At 39.5% G+C, this 26,114-nt stretch overlaps 1 protein-coding gene across 1 annotated transcript; it reads left to right on the top strand.

The window, feature by feature from the left end:
* Positions 1-5,270: 5,270 nt before the first annotated feature.
* LOC116900238 (putative olfactory receptor 5AK3) lies at positions 5,271-6,215 on the top strand. The gene has a single exon (XM_032901988.1). It carries the CDS (start codon positions 5,271-5,273, stop codon positions 6,213-6,215), a length of 945 nt encoding a protein of 314 aa, XP_032757879.1.
* Positions 6,216-26,114: the final 19,899 nt, after the last annotated feature.

Here is a 26,114-nt window from a genome sequence, read left to right as displayed (position 1 = left end):
CAAGCTCTTCCAGTTCTTTCTCTGATTCCTTCAACAGGGGGTCCTGTTCTCTCAGTTCAGTGATGGTTTCCTGCTGGGCATCGCCTCTGTATTTTACTGCCATTCTGGCTGTGTCTCTCAGGGCCCGATCTGCATTCACATTTTGATCATCCGTCTTGAGTTTCATTTTGTTCTAGGCATCTAGGGTAATTCAAGCATTTGGGCTAATAGCCACTTATCAATGAGTACATACCATGTATGTCTTTCTGTGATTAAAGTTAGTTTTACCAGGATGATAGTTTCCAGTTCAACCCATTTGCCCATCTTAATTTCATAAAGTCATTGTTTTTGATAGCTGAGTAATATTCCATTGTGTAGATGTACCACATTTTCTGTATCCGTTCTTCTGTTGAAGGGCATCTGGGTTCTTTTCCAGCTTCTGCTATTATAAATAAGCTGATGAACATAGTGGAGCACGTGTCTTTTTTTATGTTGGGGCATCTTTTTGGGTATATGCCCAGGAGAGGTATAGCTGGATCCTCAGGCAGTTCAATGTCCAATTTTCTGAGGAACCTCCAGACTGATTTCCAGAATGGTTGTAGCAGTCTGCAATCCCACCAACAATGGAGGAGTGTTCCCCTTTCTCCACATCCTCGACAGCATTTGCTGTCACCTGAGTTTTTGATCTTAGCCATTCTCACTGGTGTGAGGTGAAATCTCAGGGTTGTTTTGATTTGCATTTCCCTTATGACTAACGATGTTGAACATTTCTTTAGGTGTTTCTCGGCCATTCGGTATTCCTCAGCTGTGAATTCTTTGTTTAGCTCTGAACCCCATTTTTTAATAGGGTTATTTGTCTCCCTGCGGTCTAACTTCTTGAGTTCTTTGTATATTTTGGATATAAGCCCTCTATCTGTTGTAGGATTGGTAAAGATCTTTTCCCAATCTGTTGGTTGCCGTTTTGTCCTAACCACAGTGTCCTTTGCCTTACAGAAGCTTTGCAGTTTTATGAGATCCCATTTGTCGATTCTTGATCTTAGAGCATAAGCCATTGGTGTTTTGTTCAGGAAATTTTTTCCAGTGCCCATGTGTTCCAAATGCTTCCCTAGTTTTTCTTCTATTAGTTTGAGTGTACCTGGTTTGATGTGGAGATCCTTTATCCACTTGGACTTAAGCTTTGTACAGGGTGATAAGCATGGATCGATCTGCATTCTTCTACATGTTGACCTCCAGTTGAACCAGCACCATTTGCTGAAAATGCTATCTTTTTTCCATTGGATGGTTTTGGCTCCTTTGTCAAAATCAAGTGACCATAGGTGTGTGGGTTCATTTCTGGGTCTTCAATTCTGTTCCATTGGTCTATCTGTCTGTCTCTGTACCAATACCATGCAGTTTTTTATCACTATTGCTCTGTAATACTGCTTGAGTTCTGGGATAGTGATTCCCCCTGAAGTCCTTTTATTGTTGAGGATAGTTTTAGCTGTCCTGGGTTTTTTGTTATTCCAGATGAATTTGCAAATTGTTCTGTCTAACTCTTTGAAGAATTGGATTGGTATTTTGATGGGGATTGCATTGAATCTGTAGATCACTTTTGGCAAAATGGCCACCTTACTATATTAATCCTGCCAGTACATGACCATGGGAGATCTTTCCATCATCTGAGATATTCTTCAATTTCTTTTTTCAGACTTGAAATTCTTACCATACAGATCTTTCGTTTGCTTGGTTAAAGTCACACCGCGGTACTTTATATTATTTGGGTCTATTATGAAGGGTGTCGTTTTCCCTAATTTCTTTTCTGCTTGTTTCTCTTTGTAGAGGGAAGGCTACTGATTTATTTGAGTTAATTTTATACCCAGCCACTTTGCTGAAGTTGTTTATCAGCTTTAGTAGTTCTCTGGTGGAACTTTTGGGATCACTTAAATATACTATCATATCATCTGCAAATAGTGATATTTTTGACTTCTTCTTTTCCGATCTGTATCCCTTTGACCTCCCTTTTGTTGTCTGATTGCTCTGGCTAGAACTTCAAGAACTATATTGAATAAGTAGGGAGAGAGGGCAGCCTTGTCTAGTCCCTGATTTTAGTGGGATTGCTTCAAGTTTCTCTCCATTTAGTTTAATGTTAGCCACTGGTTTGCTGGCATATAAACTTTTTACTATGTTTAGGTATGGGCCTTGGATTCCTATTCTTTCCAGGACTTTTTATCATGAAGGGTGTTGAATTTTGTCAAATGCTTTCTCAGCATCTAATGAAATGATCATGTGGTTTTGTTCTTTCAGTTTGTTTATATAATGGATCACGTTGATGGTTTTCCAGATATTAAACCATCCCTGCATGCCTGGGATGGAGCCTACTTGATCATGGTGGATGATTGTTTTGATGTGCTCTTGGATTCGGATTGCCAGAATTTTATTGAGTATTTTTGCGTCAATATTCATAAGGGAAATTGGTCTGAAGTTCTCTTTTTTCTTGTTGGGTCTTTGTGTGTTTTGGTATAAGAGTAATTGGGCTTCATAGAAGGAATTGCAGGTGCTCCATCTGTTTCAATTTTGTGGAATAGTTTGGATAATATTACTTAGGTCTTCTATGAAGGTCTGATAGAATTCTGCACTAAACCCGTCTGGACCTGGGCTCTTTTTGGTTGGGAGACCTTTAATGACTTCTTCTATTTCCTTAGGAGTTATGGGGTTGTTTAAATGGTTTATCTGTTCCTGATTTAACTTGGGTAACTGGTATCTGTCTAGGAAATTGTCCATTTCCTGCAGATTTTCAAGTTTTGTTGAATATAGGCTTTATAGTAAGATCTGATGATTTTTGAATTTCCTCTGAATCTGTAGTTATGTCTCCTTTTCATTTCTGATTTTGTTAATTTGGACACACTCTCTGTGTCCTCTCGTTAGTCTGGCTAAGGGTTTATCTATCTTGTTGATTTTCTCAAAGAACCAACTTTTGGTTCTGTTGATTCTTTCTATGGTCCTTTTTGTTTCTACTTGGTTGATTTCGGCTCTGAGTTTGATTATTTCCTGCCTTCTACTCCTCCTGGGTGTATTTGCTTCTTTTTGTTCTAGAGCTTTTAGGTGTGCTGTCAAGCTGCTGACATATGCTCTTTCCTGTTTCTTTCTGCAGGCACTCAGCGCTATGAGTTTTCGCATATATTCTTCAGTAATTATTTCAACACTAGCATATATCCATCAGTAGTTATATTTCCATTTATTATCTGGAGAAGGTGTTCATGGTTTGCTGAGTTGTTTGAGTTAAAAGATAATGCTTTTTAATCATACTTCCTGCTTTTTCCCATGGTGTTTATTTCTGTCTTCAGACTTGGGATATCTGGTGACCAATGCTGAGTATTTACACGGTAAGTCACAGAAGCTCTGTTGTCTGTGGTAACTGATGGCCTGTGAGTTATAGTCAAGTCTGTAACTGGTGATCTGCTTTTCAGAGGGCTCTGAATTGATGCCGATAGTTTTAATACTTCTTCTGGTCCTCTATGGGGAGAACTAGCAATATCAATCCCTGAACACTTTAGGAATTCTACAAGATAAACGTAGTCAATCATAAGCTTCCCCTACAGCTGGCTTAGCATTTGATCTTCTTGATGCTCATAAACCAGTAATCAAGAATACTGATTCCATCTTTTGAGGTACACGTGTATACTGTTGTTACAAAATCATATATTTATGACTTTTAATTCAAAAACTTTTATTGTACATTTCATTGAAACAACACCCCTTTAAAATAAGACAGACTAGGACTATAGAGATGGCTCCAGGATTAAAAGCACTTGCTGCTCTTTCAGAAGGCATGAGTATGGTTTCCGGTACATATATTGTAAATTCACAAGTGCATGTAATTCAAACTCCAGGAGATTGAAAATTCTTTCCTGGCTTCTGCAAACACACACACACACACACACACACACACACACACACACACAACACACACACAAATTAATTTTTAAAAACCTTTTTTTTTCATCTTTATTTACTTGGGTATTTCTTATTTACATTTCGATTGTTATTCCCTTTCCCGATTTCCAACATCCCCCTCCCTCTCCCCTTCTTTATGGGTGTTCCCCTCCCCCTCCTCCCCCCCTTACCGCCCTCCCCCCCACAATCACGTTCACTGGGGGTTCCGTCTTGGCAGGACCAAGGGCTTCTAAAAAATCTTTAAGAAGTAAACTACTTATAAAAAAGAAAATCCCTAAAATTCAGTGACATAAATCAACAAAATTATAAGTCACGTCAAGTACTCTGTAAGAAATATACAGTAGGAAGGAGAACTACTTTAAACTCACTGTGTTCCCCAGAGCCTACCTCTGGAAACATTTCACAAAGTTACAGTGTTCAATTATCACCTAAGTTGTACAAAAACATCATGAAGCCACCAAAATTGTGTAGACTTTATAAATTTCCCAAAATAAAGGCTTGTCTGCTAATTTCAAGAGTTTGAAGCACAATTAATAAACTAATAAAAAATAAATGTGGCTCTTAGCCACAGAGATATCTCTAAAGTCTGCCCTGTACAGGCAGCAGACAGCATGGGCTTCCACAACCTTTCCCCAAGCCTCTGAATAAAGTGTTTCAACAACAACAAAAATAAATAAATAAATAAATAAATAAATAAATAAATAAATAAATAAATAAATTTGTAAAAATTATATAGGCTTCTTGACACAGTCAACATTTTATTTGTGTATTGCCATGCACAAACACAAATGCCTGTATAATGGAGTAGAAAAGTATGACATATGTGTTTCTTATAGTTGTATTTTCAAAGTTGACTTTTCTATGAAGTCATTTAGATGAATCTATTACTAAAATACACGTGCAAAGCAACAAACTTATCTATGTCTTTATTGTGAATATTAAAGTAAAGAATGAAGTGAAAATTAAGTCTTAATTAACCTGGACCTGCGAGATCTCTCAGACACTGAATGACTAACCAGATAGCATACACCAGCTGAGATGAGGCCCCCAACACATATGCAGCAGAGGACTCCCAGTCTGGATTTAGTCAGAGAAAATGCTCCTAACCCTCAAGATACTGGAAGCCTCAGAGAATTTAAAGGTCTGGTGGGGTGGATGGGGGGACAATCTGGTGGAGATGTGGGGCGCAGGGAGAATGTATGGGATGTGGAACAGTTGAAGGGTGGACCGGGAGGGGAATAAAATCTGGAATGTGAAAATTGATAATAAATAAATATATAAGAGAATTTTCTTAAATCTGATAACAATTCGTTCTTATTTTACTCCTTTTCTTTTTCACCTATAGACTCTTGGTAGCTATGACACAAGACAATGGCACCAAAGTCACTGACTTCTATCTTCTGGGGTTTGGAGTCCAGAGAGATATTCAGTGTATCCTCTTCATCGTGTTTCTTGTTATCTACGTGATATCTATGGTGGGCAACACTGGGATGATCCTTCTCATCAACACTGACTCCAGACTTCAGACCCCCATGTATTTCTTTTTACAGCATCTGGCTTTTGTTGATATCTGTTATACATCTGCCATCACTCCCAAGATGCTGCAGAACTTCATGGTAGAAGATAAATCAATAACTTTCAAGGGATGTGTAGTACAACTCTTTGTTTATGCTATATTTGCAACCAGTGACTGTTACCTCCTCGCTGTTATGGCAGTGGACCGGTATGTGGCAATCTGTAAGCCCCTTCGCTACCCCATAATCATGTCTCGACAAGTTTGTATTCAGTTGGTAGCTATTTCTTATCTCATGGGATCAATAAATTCCTCAGTACACACAGGATTTACATTCTCACTGTCCTTCTGTAAGTCAAAGGTCAATCACTTTTTCTGTGACATCCCCCCAATTGTCACTCTTTCATGCTACAACAATGATACTAACTTCATGCTAATTTTGATTTTTGTTGGATTTAATCTGACATTCACTGTGTTGATCGTTATCTTATCCTACATATATATCATGGCCGCTATCCTAAAGATGTCCTCTACTGCAGGGAGGAAGAAAACCTTCTCCACATGTGCCTCCCACCTGACAGCAGTCACCATTTTCTATGGAACCCTGGCTTACATGTACTTACAGCCTCATTCGGACAATTCCGAGGAGAACATGAAAGTGGCCTCTGTGTTTTATGGCATTGTGATTCCCATGCTGAACCCTCTGATCTATAGCTTGAGAAACAAGGAAGTCAAAGATGCTATAAAAGCCACAGGGAAAAAATTCCTTAAATTGGATTTAAATTATTAAAATTCAGTACATCATATTATCCAGTAGACGACTATTCATCCAGGATGTCCACAAACCATCAGTGTAGCTTATTTAGTAATGCTGAAACTGAAAACACTGATCTTTGAAATCCTGTCCAGAGACTCTTCCTTCCCTAGAACATTTGAAAACATCTCATACTTCTGATGAGAAGTATGTTCACAGAGATTATTCAAATACCAAGAAGTAAATGTTTGTCTGAAAAAATTCTTATTTCAAATGTATTTAAGTACACCGAAAATTCCTACTTGTACACTGCCATTATCAAAATGAATAATCATTATATACCCATTCTTTAAACGGTTCTCTAAATTATTTACTATGATATCCATTGCCAGTTCTGTTCAAATTATTGTAAATAATCTTGATGTTAAATAAACCTTCCTATCTACAAAACATCATTTTTACAGAAACTATCATCTCTGCTCTATATTTACATGTATTATCTTCCCTGAAACTTGAAAGTACCTTTTTATTATTGATCATCCTCTTAATTATCCCCATCTTTGGGAAAGGAACTACTGGGAGCATATCCTACTTCTCTCCAATAATTTTTAAGTGAAGTCATCTTAAAACTTACTGGTAAATATCCAGTTTGAAGGCGTATGAATCTCTTTTCTTAGCTAAATCATTATAAACTACAGAAACTTGGTGGAAATTACAGTAGAACCAAAGAACCCCTTGAGTCAAAAATCAACCGTTAGCAGAAAAGCTTTAGTACCATATTGGACCTCACATCAGTGATCTGAATGTCTGCAGGAAAAACCCACTGCAAAACAGTAGAGTGTCACTCGAAGTAAATGGTTTTTCAGGAGACATCTTGATGAAATTATATGATATGTATATGATATGCCTACCATAGACACATATACAAAACTCTAGCCATTTAATGTCTGTTAAGACAAAATACTCATTATTATACCCTCCATGTTTATTTCTTTTCAGGAATTTACCAGTCATGCATTAATCTAATTCTTATATTTTATGTGTGCCTTAATGTGAGACTGTACACCATTGGCATATCTGTTGCCTATAATGCCAGAAGAGAGCTTCAGATCCTCTGGAACTAGCACTGTGGATGGTTATGAACTATCAAGACAGTGCTGAAAAGCAAACCCAGGTCCTTGGAAGAGCAACCAATGTTCCAAACTGTTTAGCCATCTTTTTATACCCTTTACGTAGTTGTTTCAAAATCAGTAAACAAAGCATGTACACAGAGAGTTGAATGTGTCCATTGAGTTAGACTATGTAGTACCTAGACCTCACCTATAACAAACTCATGATGGCAGATCATGAATTATGAGTTCCAACAACAGTTCCTGCATATTACTATAGGCACTTAAGTCTTCATTTAGAATTGGAAAGAGGGGGGATTGATTGATAGTTCAATAAAGTGCTTGAGTTGCAAGCGAAAGAACCTGACTTTTAACTGAAGAACTCACTTGAGGATCCGAAGCCCGCCCCCTTCACCTTAGGTACCACCCCACCCTGGGACATCCAGATGAGTTTCAATAAATTATTTATTCTTTTAAAAAAGCTTTTACAACTATAAATCTGACAAACTTCTAATTGTGTGCTTTCAAAATAACAATTTCTGGGTAAAGTAAAAAAGGCGTAACCGCGTTACTTGGGCTCTTGAACCATCCAAGCTGCCTTTGAGTCGTCCTCCTTTTGTAAGTAATGCTTCACTCATTCTTAATAAGAACACCAATAAAGTTGCTGGTTTACACAAGATCAGAAATATAAATTCACGCATGTGGAAGCAAAACGCACACACACACACACACACACACACACACACACACACACACACACACACACACCACCTGCAGTGGTAAGAATGATATTCATACTGCAATTCCTTCTCTAGAACAGTAGGAACGGAAATAAGAAACAGGTAATGGACCCAAAGAAAGTATTGAATCAGGGAAGTGAGCTCTGGTAGCCTAAGTCTGGGAAATAAATTCCTTTGTCCCCATACACTGCCCTCTAAATACTTTAGGGGGGTAAATCTGTCCCTTTCAAATTCACATTGAGGCATTTCTTCATGAACATCATTACCATCATTTTTCTGCCAATACATGGTTTCTTAAGCTCCAAGAATAAATAAAATTTTTCCATATCTCTCTCTATCAGTCCTGGTGTGAATCGTTTTACTTTTTCAAGCAGCACCTCAAAATTTGCCCAGCATCTATTCACTACCCACATCCAAAGCTGCTTTCCTATTTTTAAACACTTGAAACAGATGCCCTTCGCTCTGTGTAAAAATTTCAGTCTCAGAGAGTCTGGGCTGCTATAACAAGCTACTATAGCCTAGGTCGTTTCTAAGCAACAGAAATTTGTTCCTCACAAATCTGGAGAGTAAAAGCCTGAAATTAGGACATCAGCTTGATTAGGTTCTGGCAGGGTTCACTTCTGAGATGCAGACTGAAAACTTCCCATGGTAACTTCACCAGCAAAGGAAGGGAAGAGAGGGGAATAGAGGCTTTTTATGTAATTTATAAAGACATAGTCCTCATTCATTAGGGTCTCAGTATTATAACCTCATGTGCATTCAACAACTCCACTTTCTTTCTTATTTATTTATTTATTTATTTATTTATTTATTTACTTATTTATTTAATTTTACATCCTGATCACAGCCTCGCCCCATCTCTCCTCTCCTCCCAGTCCCACCCTTACAAATTCTTCCTCCTTTCATTTTTCCTTCCCCTTCTCCTCAGAGAAATGAAAGTCCTCCCCCCCTTTGGGTACTACCCCACCCTCGATATCCAGTTGCAGGAGGCCTAAGTGCATCCTCTCCCACTGAAGCCCAAGGAGGTAGTCCAGTTAGGGGAAGGGAATCCAGTGGCAGGAAACAGATCCAGAGACAGCCCCATCTCCAATTGTAAGGGAACCCACATGAAGTTCAAGTAACACATCGGCTACACATGTACACCTAGGCTACTGGGGCCTAGGTCCAGCCACAACATCCTCTTTGGTTTAGTGTCGTATTGCCCTAACTCTTACTGTTTGTGTTCTTATGTTGGTCTTTAGCCATCTGGTTGTCCTTGGATGTCCTTGGTATAGCAGGTATCCAGAAGGCAAGTCTAATGTGAATATTCCCCATGTAGCAATCCTCCAGTGGGCAACCTTGGACTGCATGTTCTTGGTAAAGCAGACCTGAATGTTCCTTTTAATGTGGGCCTGGTGGAGGCTAGCAGAGTAGTTGTCAGACAATGAAGCTCAGGGGATAGCATGCAGTTAGCTCAGGGTAGCTGGACATGCCCTGGAGAATCTCAAATGAATTTGCAATCAGTATATAAAATGTGTCCATTGAAGCCACCATTTTGGGGGTTATGTATGAAGAAAAATGGCCTCTGTAGAAACTGTTTGTTCATAATCTGGTTCATAATCAGTTTTACTGATTTTTTTCTTTTATTTAAAATTTTTTATTAGATATATTTCTTTACTTACATTTTAAATGTTATTCCCCTTCCCGGTTTCCTGTGCCCCATCCCCACCCCTCCCCCTCCCCCTCCCCCATTCGGGTATTCCCCCATACATCCCCTTACTGCCCCCCTATATTCCCTGCACTGGGGTCCAACCTTGGCAGGACCAAGGGCTTCCCCTTTCACTGGTGCCCCAACAAGGCTATTCTCTGCTACATATGCAGTTGGAGCCCTGGGTCAGTCCATGTATAGTATTTCGGTACTGACCTTTTTTTTAATGTGATTTTCCTGGCTAGCTAGAAAGTAAACAGAAAGATATGAGAATAGAAACTGGTTACTATGATGAATTCTACAAGCTATTCTGGTACGTTCTCCCTCATTTGGACAAGGTGTGTAATCAACCCTCCTCCTCTATTAGATGATCATTTTGTGGATGTTAAAATCTCCACACATATATCATAATCATGAATATTCCTCTCCCATGGCATAAGAGACAGAAACTCACAATGCTGGAAGGGAGGTGCCATAAAATACATACACACAGAAGGACAGACAAAATTATCAACAACAAATGCTCTAAAATCAAGTGCCAATCAGCTGTGAATCAAGACAGGGATTTGATGCTCTGCATTATAAAGGCCTAAGCAATGGAACTGAGTGATATGGGGAGTTGTTGTCTCTTGGGCCATGGTCACCATGTGCCTGTCAATCTATCCTCCTTGTGGGTTATTTTCAAACTCTGATGGATAAGGCGATGTCCAGATTTGCTCATTGGATTATGAGGCATCAAGTATATGAGAATCAGTGGGGATATTGCAAACTTGCTAATCTTGACTCTCAATATGTGTTGTAAAGAAAAAATGAATCCTTGCATTCAAGTCTAAGCTTACACTTTTATCAACAATTGGATGCCTGTCTGTGACTGTAGTCATCAATGAGGAATGCTGAGTGTGAGTTCTTCTGCCTTTTCCTCTCCACTCAGTCACCAACTGAGCAGAAACCCAGAAACCCACAAAGGCAAGTTTGATCTGTGGCCATGAAGTTAAAGGTTTAATCATAACAAAGGTCAACGTAAATTAAACTCACAGTCTCATTCCACAGAAAGTTACATGAAATGTTTTAATTTAGTAGAATACTAGTTGAATAGATAGATGATTCTATAAAGGGACACTATTTTTACTGTTTTTGAGTTTTAGGAGAAACAAAAAAACAAGTGTAAAGTTTTAAGTGAACAGTGACCAATGTGTTATTACAGAATTAATTCATGTAACATTATATCTGTTTTAAATTTAGGATGCATTCAGATTTTCTGTTTTATGATTATGTTTTATTTTTACCAATATATGAACATGGATTTTATAAACAACTAAGCATGAGGTTATTTGGCATAGGCAAAGATGTTCAGATTTTTTTCCATCTTTATTAAATTGGGCATTTCTTATTTACATTTCAAATGTTATTCCCTTTCTTGGTTTCCAGGCCAACATCCCCCCCAACTCCTCCCTCTCCCCTTCTATATGGGTGTTCCCCTCCCCATCCTTGCCCCATTATCACGATCCCCCTGAGAGTCCCATTCACTGGGGGGTCCAGCCTTGGCAAGACCAAGGGCTTCCCCTTCCACTGGAGTCCTTACTAAGATATTCATTGCTACCTATGCAGTTGGAGCCCAGGGTCAGTCCATGTATACAGTTTTTGGGTAGTGGATTAGTCCCTGGAAGCTCTGGGCGGTTGGTATTGTTGTTCATATGGGGTCTCAAATCCCTTCAAGCTCTTTCAGTCCTTTCTCTGATCCCTGCACTTCTTTGCTTCATCCATCTTATCTAGTTTGGTGGCTGTATATGTATGGGCCACATGTGGGGCAGGCTCTGAATGGGTGTTCCTTCAGTCTCTGTTCTAAACTTTGCCTCCTTATCCCATCCTAAGGGTATGCTTGTTCTCCTTTTAAAGAAGGAGTGAAGCATCCGCATTTTGGTCTTCCTTCTTGAGTATCATGTGTTAGGTGCATCTAGGGTAATTCAAGCATTTGGGCTAATAGCCACTTATCAATGAGTGCATACCATGTGTGTTTTTCTATGATCGGGTCACCTCACTCAGGATGATAATTTCCAGTTCCATCCATTTGCCTATGAATTTCATAAAGTCATTATTTTTTGATAGCTGAATAGTACTCCATTGTGTAGATGTACCACATTTTCTGTATCCATTCCTCTGTTGAAGGGCATCTGGGTTCTTTCCAGCTTCTGACTATTATAAATAAGGCTGCTATGAACAGAGTGGAGTATGTGTCTTTGTTATATGTTGGAGCATCCTTTAGGTATATGCCCAAGAGAGGTATAGTTGGGTCCTGAGGTAGCGCAATATCCAATTTTCTGAGGAACCTCCAGACTGATTTCCAGGATGGTTGTACCAGTCTGCAATCCCACCAACATTGGAGGAGTGTTCCTCTTTCTCCACATCCTTTCCAGCATCTGCTGTCACCAAAGTTTTTGATCTTAGCCATGCTCACTGGTGTGAGGTAGAATCTCAGGGTTGTTTTGATTTGCATTTCCCTTATGACTAAGGATGTTGAACATTTCTTTAGGTGCTTCTCAGCCATTCGACATTCCTCAGTTGTGAATTCTTTGTTTAGCTCTGAACCCATTTTTAAGAGGGTTACTGGTCTCCCTGAAGTCTAACTTCCTGAGTTCTTGTATATTTTGGATATAAGTCCTCTATCTGTTGTAGGATTGGTAAAGATCTTTTCCCAATCTGTTGGTTGCTGTTTTGTCCTAACAAGAGTGTCCTTTGCCTTACAGAAGTTTTGTAGTTTTATGAGATCTCATTTGTCGATTCTTGATCTTAGAGCATAAGCCATTGGTGTTTTGTTCAGGAAATTTTTTCCAGTGCCCATGTGTTCGAAATTCTTCCCCACTTTTTCTTCTACTAGTTTGAGTGTATCTGGTTTGATGTGGAGGTCCTTGATCCACTTGGACTTAAGCTTTGTACAGGGTGATAAGCATGGATCGATCTGCATTCTTCTACATGCTGTCCTCCAGTTGAACCACCACCATTTGCTGAAAATGCTATCTTTTTCCATTGGATGGTTTTGGCTCCTTTGTCAAAAATCAAGTGACCATAGGTGTGTGGGTTCATTTCTGGGTCTTCAATTCTATTCCACTGGTCTATCTGTCTGTCTCTGTACCAATACCATGCAGTTTTTATCACTATTGCTCTGTAATACTGCTTGAGTTCAGGGATAGTGATTCCCCAGAAGGCCTTTTTTATTGTTGAGGATAGTTTTAGCTATCCTGGGTTTTTGTTATTCCAGATGAATTTGCAAATTGTTCTGTCTAACTCTCTGAAGAATTGGATTGGTAATCTGTCGATTGCTTTTGGTAAAATGGCCATTTTTACTATATGAATCCTGCCAATCCATGAGCATGGGAGATCTTTCCATCTTCTGAGATCTTCTTCAATTTCTTATCATACAGATCTTTCACTTGCTTGGTTAAAGTCACACCGAGGTATTTCATATTATTTGAGAATATTATGAAGGGTGTCATTTCCCTAATTTCTTTCTCGGCTTGTTTCTCTTTTGTGTAGAGGAAGGCTACTGATTTATTTGAGTTATTTTTATACCCAGCTACTTTGCTGAAGTTGTTTATCAGATTAGTAGTTCTCTGGTGGAACTTTTGGGATCACTCAAATATACTATCATACCATCTGCAAATAGTGATATTTTGACTTCTTCCTTTCAAATCTGTATCCCTTGATCTCCTTTTGTTGTCTGATTGCTCTGGCTAGAACTTCGAGAACCATATTGAATAAGTAGGGAGAGAGTGGGCAGCCTTGTCAAGTCCCTGATTTTAGTGGGATTACTTCAAGTTTCTCTGCATTTAGTTTATTGTTAGCTAGTGGTTTGCTGTTTATGGCTTTTACTATGTTTAGGTATGGGCCTTGAATTACTGTTCTTTCCAGGACTCTTATCATGAAGAGGTATTGAATTTTGTCGAATGCTTTCTCAGCATCTAATGAAATGATCATGTGGTTTTGTTCTTTCAGTTTGTTTATATAGTGGATTACGTTGATGCTTTTCTGTATATTAAACCATCCCTGCATAGCTGGGATGAAGCCTACTTGATCATGATGGATGATTGCTTTGATGTGTTCTTGGATTCAGTTTGCAAGAATTTTATCGAGTAATTTGACGTCAATATTCATAAGGGAAGTTGGTCTAAAGTTCTCTTTCTTTGCTGGATCTTTATGTGGTTTAGGTATAAGAGTAATTGTGGCTTCATGGAAGGAAATCGGTAGTGCTCCATCTGTTTCAATTTTGTGGAATAGTTTGCCTAGTATTGGTATGAGGTCTTCTATGAAGGTCTGATAGAATTCTGCACTGAACCCATCTGGACCTGGGCTCTTTTTGGTTGGGAGACCTTTAATGACTGCTTTCATTTCGTTAGGAGTTATGGGGTTATTTAAATGGTTTATCTGTTCCTGATTTAACTTCAGTACCTGGCATCTGTCTAGGAAATTGTCCATTTCCTGCAGATTTTCAAGTTTTACTGAATATAGGCTTTTGTAGTAGGATCTGATAATTTTTTGAATTTCCTCTGGTTCTGTTGTTATGTCTTCCTTTTCATTTCTGACTTTGTTAATTTGGACACACTCTCTGTGTCCTCTCGTTAGTCTGGCTAAGGGTTTATCTATCTTGTTGATTTTCTCAAAGAACCAGCTTTTGGTTCTGTTGATTCTTTGTATAGTCCTTTTTGTTTCTACTTGGTTGATTTCAGCTCTGAGTTTGATTATTTCCTGCCTTCTACTCCTCCTGGGTGTATTTGCTTCTTTTTGTTCTAGAGCTTTTAGGTGTGCTGTCAAGCTGCTGATATATGCTCTCCTCTGTTTCTTTCTGCAGGCACTCAGAGCTATGAATTTTCCTCTTAGCACAGCTTTCGTTGTGTCCCATAAGTTTGGGTATGTTGTACCTTCATTTTCATTAAATTCTAAGAAGTCTTTAATTTCTTTCTTTATTTCTTCCTTGACCAGGTTATCATTTAGTAGAGCATTGTTCAACTTCCATGTATATGTGAGAGCTCTTCCCTTATTGTTATTGAAGACAAGCTTTAGCCTGTGGTGGTCTGATAAGACGCATGGGATTATTTCTATCTTTCTATATCTGTTGAGGTCTGTTTTATGACCGATTATATGGTCAATTTTGGAGAAAGTACCATGAGGTGGTGAAAAGAAGGTATATCCTTTTGTTTTAGAATAGAATGTTCTATAAATATCTGTTAAGTCCATTTGGTTCATGACTTCTCTTAGTCTGTCTATGTCTCTGTTTGATTTCTGTTTCCATGATCTGTCCATGGATGAGAGTGGGGTGTTGAAATCTCCTACTATTATTGTGTGAGGTGCAATGTGTGCTTTGAGCTTTAGTAAGGTTTCTTTTATGTATGTAGGTGACCTTGTATTTGGAGCATAGATATTTAGGATTGAGAGTTCATCTTGGTGGATTTTTCAATATCAAGTGTCCTTCCTTGTCTTTTCTGATGACTTTTGGTTGAAAATCGATTTTATTTGATATTGGAATGGCTACTCCAGCTTGCTTCTTCAGACCATTTGCTTGGAAAGTTGCTTTCCAGCCTTTTACTCTAAAGTAGTATCTGTCTTTGTCTCTGAGGTATGTTTCCTATAGGCAGCAAAATGCTTAGTCCTCATTACGTATCCAGTTTGTTAATCTGTGTCTTTTTACTGTGGAATTGAGTCCTCTGATGTTGAGAGATATTAAGGAATAGTGATTGTTGCTTCCTGTTATCTTCGTATTTGGAGGTGAGATTATGTTTGTGTGCTTGTCTTCTCTTTGTTTTGTTGCAAAACGATTAGTTTCTTGCTTTTTCTAGGGTGTAGCTTGCCTCCTTTTGTTGGGCTTTACCATTTATTATCCTTTGTGGGGCTGGATCTGTAGAAAGACAGTGTGTAAATTTGGTTTTGTCATGGAATATCTTGGTGTCTCCATCTATGTTAATTGAGAGTTTTGCTGGATACAGTTACCTGGGCTGGCATTTGTGTTCTCTTAGGGTCTGTATGATATCTGTCCAGGATCTTCTGGCTTTCATAGTCTCTGGTGAGAAGTCTGGTGTAATTCTGATAGGTCTGCCTTTAGATGTTACTTGACCTTTTCCCTTTACTGCTTTTAATAATTTTCTTTGTTTTGTGCATTTAGTGTTTTGACTATTATGTGACAGGAGTTTCTCTTCTGGTCCAATCTATTTGGAGTTCTGTGGGCTTCTTGTATGTTTATGGGCATCTCTTTCTTTAGGTTAGGGAAGTTTTCTTCTATGATTTTGTTGAAGATATTTACTGGTCCTTTGAGTTGGGAGTCTCCACTCTCTTCTGTACCTATTATCCTTAGGTTTGATCTTTTCATTGTGTCCTGGATTTCCTGTATGTTTTGGGCCAGTAGCTTTTTTCATTTTACATTACTTTGAGAGTTGTGTCGATGTTTTCTATGGTATCTTCTGCCCCTGAGATTGTATTCTGTTGGTGATGCTTGTATCTACGGTGCCTTGTCTCTTCCTTTGGTTTTCTATATCTAGGGTTGTCTCCCTTTGTGCTTTCTTTATTGCTTCTATTTCCATTTTCAATTCCTTCACCTGTTTGGTTGTGTTTTCCTACAATTCTTTCAGGGATTTTTGTGTTTCCTCTCTAAGGACTTCTACTTGTTTCCTTGTGTTTTCTTGCATTTCTCTAAGGGAGTTCTTTATGTCTATCATAAAGTCCTCCATCATCATGATCAAATGTGATTTTAAATCTAGATCTTGTTTTTCTGGTGTGTTTGGATATTCACTGTTTGCTTTGGTGGGAGATTTGGGCTCTGATGATGCCATGTAGTCTTGGTTTCTGTTGCTTGGGTTCCTGCACTTGCCATCAGTTTGTCTCTGGTGTTACCTTGTTTTGCCATTTCTGACAAAGGCTTGACCGTCCTATAGGCCTGTCTGTCAGTAGTGCTATAGACCTGTTTTCCTGTTTTCTTTCAGCCAGTTATGGGAACAGAGTGTTCTGCTTTCAGTTGTCCCTGTCATCCCTGACAGTGGTCTTTCAGTTGTTCCTGAGGGTGTGTGTCCTGAGTCCACCAGGCAGGTCACTTGAAGCAGAGAAGTTGGTCTTATCTCTGGTCTCGGGCCTGAAGTCACTCCTCAGGACTGGGTTTCAGCTCTCTGTGAGGGCAGCAACCAGAAGGGCCTCCCCCACCCCCACCCCTAGAAGATGGCTCTAGGCATTTTCCTCTAGAGTCAGAAATGTAGGCAGAGAGTAGTCTCCTCTGGTTTCCCAGGCATGTCTGCCCCTCTGAAGATCTAGCTCTCCCTTCCATGGGACTTGGGTGTAGGGAGCTGTTTGACTGGGTCCCTTCAGATCCAGGAGCAGTCCAGACTGCAGGGCTCCTGCAGCTTGACTGCCCCTATCTTCCTGTGCTCAGAGGCCCTATACAGTTTCTTCTTGGGCCAGGGATGTGGGCCAAGGTGGGCAGAAGTGGTGGTTTCTCCTGCCCTGCAGACTCAGGATTGCCCACATGTCTGGCAATGAGCTCTCTCTCCCACAGGTTTGGAAGCAGGGAGCTATGGGCGGGGATCAGCGAGGTTCGGGTGCCAGCTAGAAACCGGAAGTGTCTGGTTCCAGAGGAATTTTGCCTTTGTGTGTCCTGAGTCCACCTGGCAGGTCACTTGGAGCAGAAAAGTTGGTCTTACCTCTAGTCTCGGGCCTGAAGTCACCCCGTGGGGCTAGCTTTCTGCTCTCTGTGAAGGCAGCAACCAGAAGGGCCTGCCCCTACTTGTCCCTGTGCACAGAGGACCCTGATGGTGCTAGGTGTTTTCCTCTAGGGTCAGAAATGTGGGCAGAGAGTAGTCTCCTCTGGTTTCCCAGGCATGTCTGCCCCTCTGAAGGTCTAGCTTTCCCTCCCATGGGATTTGGATATAGGGAGCTGTTTGACCAGGTCTGTTCAGACCTGGGCGCAGTCTGGACCTCAGGTCTCCTGTAGCTTGACTGCCCCTATCTTCCTGTGCCCAGATGCCCTATACAGTTTCCTCTTGGGCCAGGGATACAGGCAAAGGTAGGCTGAAGTGGCAGTCTCTCTTGCCTTGCAGTTTCTGGATTGCCCACACGTCTGGGCCTCAGATGTGTTCATAATTAGGAAAAAAGTCAGAGTTAAAGAACAATGTCCTGCTCTCATTCTCTCCCTTACTGTTCATATTTAAATCTATACTAAAAGTTTTTTTCTTTTTTTCTTTTTACTTTTTATTGATTTGTTTGTTTGTTTGTTTCACATCCCAGTCTGGATTATCTCCTCATCCCCTCATAAGGATCTCCTACCTGCTGGGTCCCCTACCATAGGAGCCCAAATGTCTGCCCCATCATTTTTGTGCTCCACCTCCCAGTCTACACCCTTACCTGCAATTGAGGATATGCACTCCACGCCCAACTCCATGCACCACAGCTCTGGCTGTCTCCCAGGAGGCCTGCTGCCACTCTGGACAACCAGTCCCAGAGGACTGCTATTACCAGAGACTACCAGGTCAGCAAATACCAGAGACAATTCGATGGCTAAAGTCAAGCACAGAACACAATCAACAAAAGACAGTGCAATATGGTACCATTAGAATCCAGCTCTCCTACTAAAGAAAACCCTGGGTATCCAAACACACCCAAAAAGCAAACAATGACTTTAATTCACATCTTATGAAATTGATAGAGGCCTTTAAAGAGGAAATAAATAAATACCTCAAAGAAATACAGGAAAATACAATCAAACAGGTGGAGGAAATAAATAAAACCATTGAAAATCTCAAAATGAAAATAGAGGCAATAAAGAAAGCATTATAAGAGACAACACTATAAATAGAAACCTAGGAAAGAGAATGAGAACTACAGATATCACCAACAAAAAACAAGAGATTAAAGACAGAATCTTAGACATAGAAGATAGGATAGAAGAAATTAATACATTGGTCAAAGAAAATGCCAAATCTAAAAAGTTTCTAACACAAAATATCCAGGAAATTTGGGACTCTATGAAAAGAGCAAACCTAAGAATAATATGAATAGAAGTAAAAGGTTATCAGCTCAAAAGCCCAGAAAATAAATTAAACAAAATCATAGAAGAAAACTTCCTTAACCTAAAGGAAGAGATGGCTACAAAGGTATAAGAAGCCTATAGAACACCAAATAGATTGAGCCAGAAAAGAAAATTCTGCCACCACATAATAAACAAACACTAATTGTAAAAAACAAAGAAAGAATATTAAAAGCCACAAAGGAAAAAGGCCAAGTAACATATAAAGACAGACCTTTAAGAATTAAGGACACCATCAATAAGACAAAACAACAGCCTACAGATTGGAATAAATATCTTCACTAACCCTACATAGAGGGCTAATATTGAAAGTATATGAAGAATTCAAGAAGTTAAACACCAACAAGAACCCAATTGAAAAATGATGCACAGAGCTAAACAAGAATTCTCAATGGAGGAATCTCGAGTGGCTGAGAAGCACTTAAAGAACTGTTCGATATCCTCATTCATTAGGGAAATGCAAAACGACCTTGAGACACCATCTTATGCCCATCAGAATGGATAAGATCAAAATCTCAAGTGATGGCACACATTGGCAAAGATGTGGAGCATGGAGAATACTTCTCCATTGCTGGTGGAAGGATAAACTTACGCAACCACTCTGGTAATCAATCTGGTGGTTTCTCAGAAAATTAGGAATAGTTCTACCTGGAGACCCAGATATACTGCTTCAGAAATACTGATTCAGACATGACTCCAACCACAAAACTTTCAACTCACAATCTGTCCTGTCTACAAGAATTCAGAGACAGCTGAGGTATAAGTGACACCATCCATACTGGATCCTTATGGGGACTTCTCCCAATTATTCTGTTGTGTCATGGAGATCCTACAGGTTTGAAACAGCAGGACTAACCCTTTCAAGCATCCCAACCATTCATAGATATGATTTTGGAATGGGCTGTTTCAGAACCCTGGATCTGGGCCTAGGTGGTAACAGAGCCAGTGAGTCCAGTGTGCTCCCTTATCCTCAGAACCAGGGCAAGCTCTCCAGCACTGCCCTGGCTAGGCCACCCACTCCTGCCTCAGCAGGAGGCAGGGCAACTGCTCCTGCTTTCATGCCCTCAGGGCCAGTTCACCTGCATCCACACCTCCAGGCCAGCTCCACTGTGCTGTCCAGTCAAGGTTCAGGGCCCAGCCTTTCAAGTGCTACAGCCTGAGAGGAGCTGAGACAGCTAGCCTGCTCTCACCTTCTCATGGATGGCTCATGTGTGCTTTTGCCATCAAGGCCAGTCCTACTGTGCTGCCCAGGTGAGGTGCAGGAGCTGCTCTCCAAGTGTTCCACTGGGCGAGGGACAGGATTAGTTCACCTACTCTCATGACATCAGGGCCAGTCCCTCTGACAGTGGTGGTAAGAGGGGCAAGAAAGGGAGGGCATCACTGTGGCACTCATGTGACCTCACGGCAGAATAGTGGCAGGGACAGCTCTCCCTCAGTCTTGCCCTTGAGGCTGGCTCACCAGTGCTCCCTACTCTGAGAGTAGGCTCTGTTATGCTGTCCAGGCAAGATGCCAGGGCTTGTTCTCCCAAGTGCTGAAGATGGTAAGGGGCAGGGCTAACTCTCCCAAGCTCATAACCCTGTGAGCAGCTTTGCTGTCTGCCAGCGGTGGTGAGGGGAAAGGGGTAGTATCATCTCTGCACTTTTGCCACCCAACAGCAGGTAAGTGGCAGGGTCAGCTCTCCTGCCCCACCGCCAGGACCAGCTCCACTGCATTGCCTACGCAGGGCACAGGACTCGCTCTTTCAAATACTGCAGGGGTGAGAGATGGGGCCAGTTCTCCAGAGTGTCGCATTTAGTGAGGGATGAAACCACTTATACAAAGCCCTGGACATCCATGTGGTTCCCAAAGGTTGCCCCAAACAGGGACATCCCCATGTTCTCTAGTGGTAATATGAACCAAGGACATCGACACCGACCCCTGCCACTCCACAGCCATGGACTTAGACATGACCCTCAGTGACAGCATGTCCCTCTCGACCCTTGAGTTTTCAGTTCCATCTTTCTTCATAATGCTCAAGCTGCTCCACTTCTCTTTCTACCCCATCTGACCACTACATAGTCCCACACTGGGATGGCTCCCTCTACAGGCTAGTCACATGACTGGCAGGCAGGCTCCTGGGCAATGTCCTCCATCTGCGCTGTAAATCACGGAGACAAGCAGGTGTCTATGACCCACCGATGCTATGTGCTTGAGGTCAGGTCTGTGGGTGGCATAGCAGTCCACAGGTCTCTGTCTGTCTTCCTCCTCCTGTGCTGCAGCTGCCTAGATTTGGTTGGTTTGATTTGATTTGATTTGATTTGATTTGATTTGACTTGATTTGAATTTTATGAGTACCAGGCATACGTCAGCTCTGGTCACCAAGCCAGGCATCAAGCAAAGATAAGCAACTGACTGCCACCTACTCTGTCCCTGACTGCTATAAGAACAGGACCACCAACGTGGTGTCACTTTGCCCATTGCTGGGGGTGGGTTCGGGTAGGGTAAAGTTTTTGTCAATAAACTTCAATTTGTTTCAAATCAGCAAGGAACAAATAGAATGAAAAAAAGATTATCTTTTCTAGAAATAACATCTAATGTATCACCATCTCTAGAAAGTTTAAATCACTTCCTCCAAAAATCACTAGAGAATGTTGTTTATCCAATGCCACCTCAGCCCCTGAGAGCTCATATTCTCAAGAGAATCAATCCCTTAGGCCCAGTAATAAACTCCCCATAGAAGAAAAAAACACTCAAGAGAAACCTGGTAGGCAATCAGCCTGCTCCGGCTCCACTCGGTGAATTGGAGCAACTCTGGTGTAAGTAAAGCAGACAATTCCACGCTCACCACCGAGTATACATCTCTTCCGTGTGTGAAGGAACCAACAAAGCGAAGTACTTTGGTCAGAGTCCAGCATGGCTCACAGAACCAAGAGGGTGTTTTCCGTCACTGGTGATGTAACAAAATGCTTAGGGCTTGGAATCTAAATGCTGACTGGTTAATGCTAAGAACATGAGAGCAAATACTTCCAACTTAGAAACCAATTGATACTACACCTACACGCATCTAATATATTTTGAGAGTTCTTTATGTACCTTAGGTAAGATTCTTTTTTCAACTATGAGTAACGAACATCTTTTCTCCCATGGTAATATACTTTTTCAGACTTAAACTTGTTTTTAGCTAGTTGAAAATTTTCATTAGGTTTGATTTACTTATTTATACCTATTAACCCATACTGCCCAATTTTTCTCAATTGTTACATCTTATATAACATGATAAAACCTTTGTATATGGTGCTTAAGAGCTCTCTGCTATGTTCTCTGACTTCAATATTTTACCTTATATTATTTTATTAAAAAGTAATGGCTTAGCTGGGTGGTGGGGGACATGCCTCCCAGCACTTGAGAGGCAGAGGCAGGCAGATCTCTGAGTTTGACACCAGCCTGGTCTACAGAGTGAATTCCAAGGCTACACAAAGAAATCACATCTTATGTTTCTTTATTTATGTTTCTTTAATTAAATTATGTTTCTTTAATTTAATTTAATTTAATTTTTATCGGATATATTTCTTTATTTACATTTCAAGTGTTATTCCCTTTCCCAGTTTCCTGTCCGTAAGCCCCCTATCCCCTCCACCTCCCACATAAGGGTATTCTACCACCCATCAAAAATCATGTTTCTTTTGTTAGCTTTAAAATATATAATCTATTTTGAGTTAATTTTGATTTATGATGTAATTTTGAGTTGATTTTTTTTAACTATGGGTTCTTTCGTTTTTTGGATATTTTTATTTACATTTCAATTGTTATCCCCTTTCCCAGTTCCCTGCCATAAATTCCATTCCCTCCTCCCCCTGCTTCTGTGAGGGCGTTCCCCCACCCATCCACCCACCCACTGAAATGATCAAGCATTCTAGCATCCTACTAAATGACTTTTGCATTTTTATAAAAATCAGTGGGCTAGACCTATGCATAGGGCTTTCTCTGCTCTTCTTCTGTATGTCAGCCCATCTACCAATATCACATTGTTTAGTTACACAAAGCCAGGATAAATCCTGACAGCAAGGTTACTCTTTGGGAAGTCTTGCTTAGATAATATAGCAACTTTTCCCTTCCATATAAATCATAGACTATTCTAATCTATATCTAGAGAAAAATATGACAGACTGGGAATTGTGTCTATTGTGTGTCGATTTCAGACAGATTAACATCTCATTATACAGATTTTTAGCCCACACAGTTTGTCGACATATGTAGATCTTTGTTTTTCTTCATCAGCGTTTCCGATATTCATCACGCTAATCCTATGCACATATGACCACATTTATACTTAATTATTCTACTTTAGTGACTACAAAGGAGACTTTAATTTAATCTCCCATCTTCCACTACTAATATGCGGAAATCTGATTTCTTTATAGTCATATTGTGTTCCGAAACTTTGCTGAAGTGACTTGTGAACTCTAGATAATGGTAGATTCCTTGGAATTTTCTGTATTGTTTGTGTCACCTACACACATGTGGATTTCTTCCTCTCTAACTTGTATGATTTTGATTCCTCTTCTGCCCTCATTCTACTAACTAGAATTTCCATAAACACAAGGAATGGCATTGATGATAGTGTGTTTATCTAAGGAGGCAAACATTTATATTTGTAAATGCTCTTCATCAAATTGAAAATATTCCTTTTATTCCTAAAGCTTAGGGGTTGGGGACTTAGCTCAGTGGTAGAGCCCTTGCCCAGCAAGTGCACGGCCCTGGGTTCAGTCCTCAGCTCCGGGGGAAAAAAAAACATAAAGTTTAAACTTTTTAAAGTTATAATCAAGTGTTGAATTCTGCTAAAAGCATCTTCAAAAATTATCTGATGTATTAGGAAGTAGGTTTCTTTTTCATACTATTTGTATCCGTATTTTTTCTGATTTTATCCATTTATTTTCAATTTTTTCTATGATAAATATATATTGAATATATGTACCATAATTCCATAATCCCTTGTCTGTGGATCATCTAGGCAGGTTCCATATTTTTGCTATTATGAATATGAGAACAATAAACTTGGACGTGTAAGTGTATCTGTGATGACATATATAGTTCTCTAGGTGTATGCTCAGGAATGCTCTAGATACACAGTTCAGTAATTCTATTTTTTTATTATTTTTGAGATAATATAATTGCAACATTTCTTTCTTCCATTTCCTCCCTCTAAACCTCCTCATATATCCATCAAATTTATGACCTCTTTTTTTTACTAATTGTTATTGAATGCATATGTATATATGTATATAGTAGTTCTATAAATACAGCCTGCACAGTTCATATATTGTTATTTATATGTATGTTTTCAGGGCTGACCATTTGGCACTGGACAACCAATTAGTGTGTTCTTCGCTGGGGATGACCAGTTCTAGCTTTCCTTCATTAGACCTTAGTTCTTTGCATAGGGTTTGGGCTTCATGGGCTTTTTCTACTTTGGCATGTACATTTGTGTCATTCTTGTTCAGTTCCTGTTTGTGCAATGTTTGTAAGACTTGATGGGTGTCATATCTGATGTTACTAGGAGACAAAGTCTCACATCAAAGTCCCTGTTCTTCTGGCTCTTAGAATCTTTCTGCCTCTTCTGCTGCACTGTTAGTTGGGCCTTCAGAGCAGCAGTGTTTTGTAGATTGTATACATTGTGACTGTCCACACACTCCATTTTGATACATTATGGTTTTCAAAACTCTCCATATGATTTCCAAAATGTCATTGCTTGGTTATACTCACATAAGCAGTAAGTAAGAGTTCTTTCCCTAATCCTTGGCATTATTTGTCATCTCGCTTTTCTTGGTGATACCCATTCTTTCAAGACTGAGACGAAATCTCACAGCAGTTTTAATTTGTATTTCTTTGACAGCTATGTATATTCAAAACTTTTTTAATGTATGTATTGACCACTTTTATTTCTTCTAAGAACATCTGTTATAATTATTAAAACATTTGTTACTTAGAAATTTAGGGGTTCTTAATGTTTAACTTTTTAAGTTCTTCATATATTCTATATATTGACCCTTGTCAATACATAGGTACAATGCAAGTACATAGGTACCCTTATCAATACATAGAAACAACTAAAGAGTTTCTTATTTTTCCTGTCTGTTTACTCTGCTCATAGTCTCCTTTGCTGTGCAGAAGCTTAAGTTCCTGTAGCCACATTAGTTCTTCTGGATACTTCCTGTCTTCTGAAACTATGTTCAGAGGGTTCTTGTGAATACTTGAATATTGAAACATTTTGTCCATTTTCTCTAACTTTGAGGCTTCAACATTCTTTGATCTACTTTATATGACATGGATCAGGATGAAATATAAGAAACTAATTATATTTTTATACAAGTTGGCATTCCGTTTCACCCACACAATTTGTTGAATGGACTTTCTTTCCCAAAATGTTTTGACAACTTTGTCAAACATCAGATGATCCTGACTGCATGGGTTTATTCTTCGGGTCGATGTTCTATTGGTTCATGCTTCTGTCTATTTCTCGGCTCTATGTTCTATTGGTCTATGCTCCTGCATTTGTGCTAGTCCAGGCTTTTGTCACTATGGTTCCATAGTGAGGTCAGGTGTGATAAAACCACCAGATGTGTCTTTTCTACTTAGGATTGCTTTGGCTGTAGCTGGCCTTTGTGTTCTTATAAGAATTGTGGTTTTCCTGGTACTATGAAGAATTCGAATTTTGGTGGGTGTTGCATTGAATATATAGAAAACTTTTGGAAATATAGACTTTTCACAAATTAATTCCACCAATCCAGGATCATGGAAGGTTATTCTATATCTAGCATATTCTTCAGTTTCTTCCCACCTTGTCTCAAAGTTTTCATTTTCATGCTTACATTTATTCCTAGATACATTTTTAATCTATTGTGAATGATTATCTTTCCTAAGTTTGATCTTAATAATTTCACTGTGTGCATATATAAAAACTACTAATTTTATATGTTGATTTTGTATCCTGCAACTTTAATGAAAGTGTTTATGACCAACACAGTAACTATCAGTGAATTTAAGAATTTTCTGATAGAGTCTGTGTGGTCTTTTAGGTATAGAGAACATTATCTGTAAATAGGGATATTTTTACTTGTTTTTAAGAAGTGTTCTCCATTTTAAGATGAATAATGGCTCAAATACATTAATTTATAAAGTGACTTCACATCATAGATATAAAAGACTCTTTGGAAATTGACAAATATTATGAGTGTTTGTCAAGAAAAGCCAACTTGAATAAAACTAATCAAAATGGAACAAACTGTTGATATTTAAAAGTCAAATTACTGAGATCTTCTTCTTTGTCCCTCCTCTTCTTAGTGTTCTCCAGATTTTCAGTGACA

The sequence above is a fragment of the Rattus rattus genome, chromosome 5 (genome assembly GCF_011064425.1).
Source record: "Rattus rattus isolate New Zealand chromosome 5, Rrattus_CSIRO_v1, whole genome shotgun sequence".
In the NCBI taxonomy this organism is placed as follows: Eukaryota; Metazoa; Chordata; class Mammalia; order Rodentia; family Muridae; genus Rattus; species Rattus rattus.
This window is presented reverse-complemented; position numbering and strand designations above follow the sequence as displayed.

Excerpts from the sequence above, each read along its gene's own strand:
- LOC116900238 (XM_032901988.1), top strand. The coding sequence starts at position 5,271 with ATGACACAAGACAATGGCACCAAAGTCACTGACTTCTATCTTCTGGGG.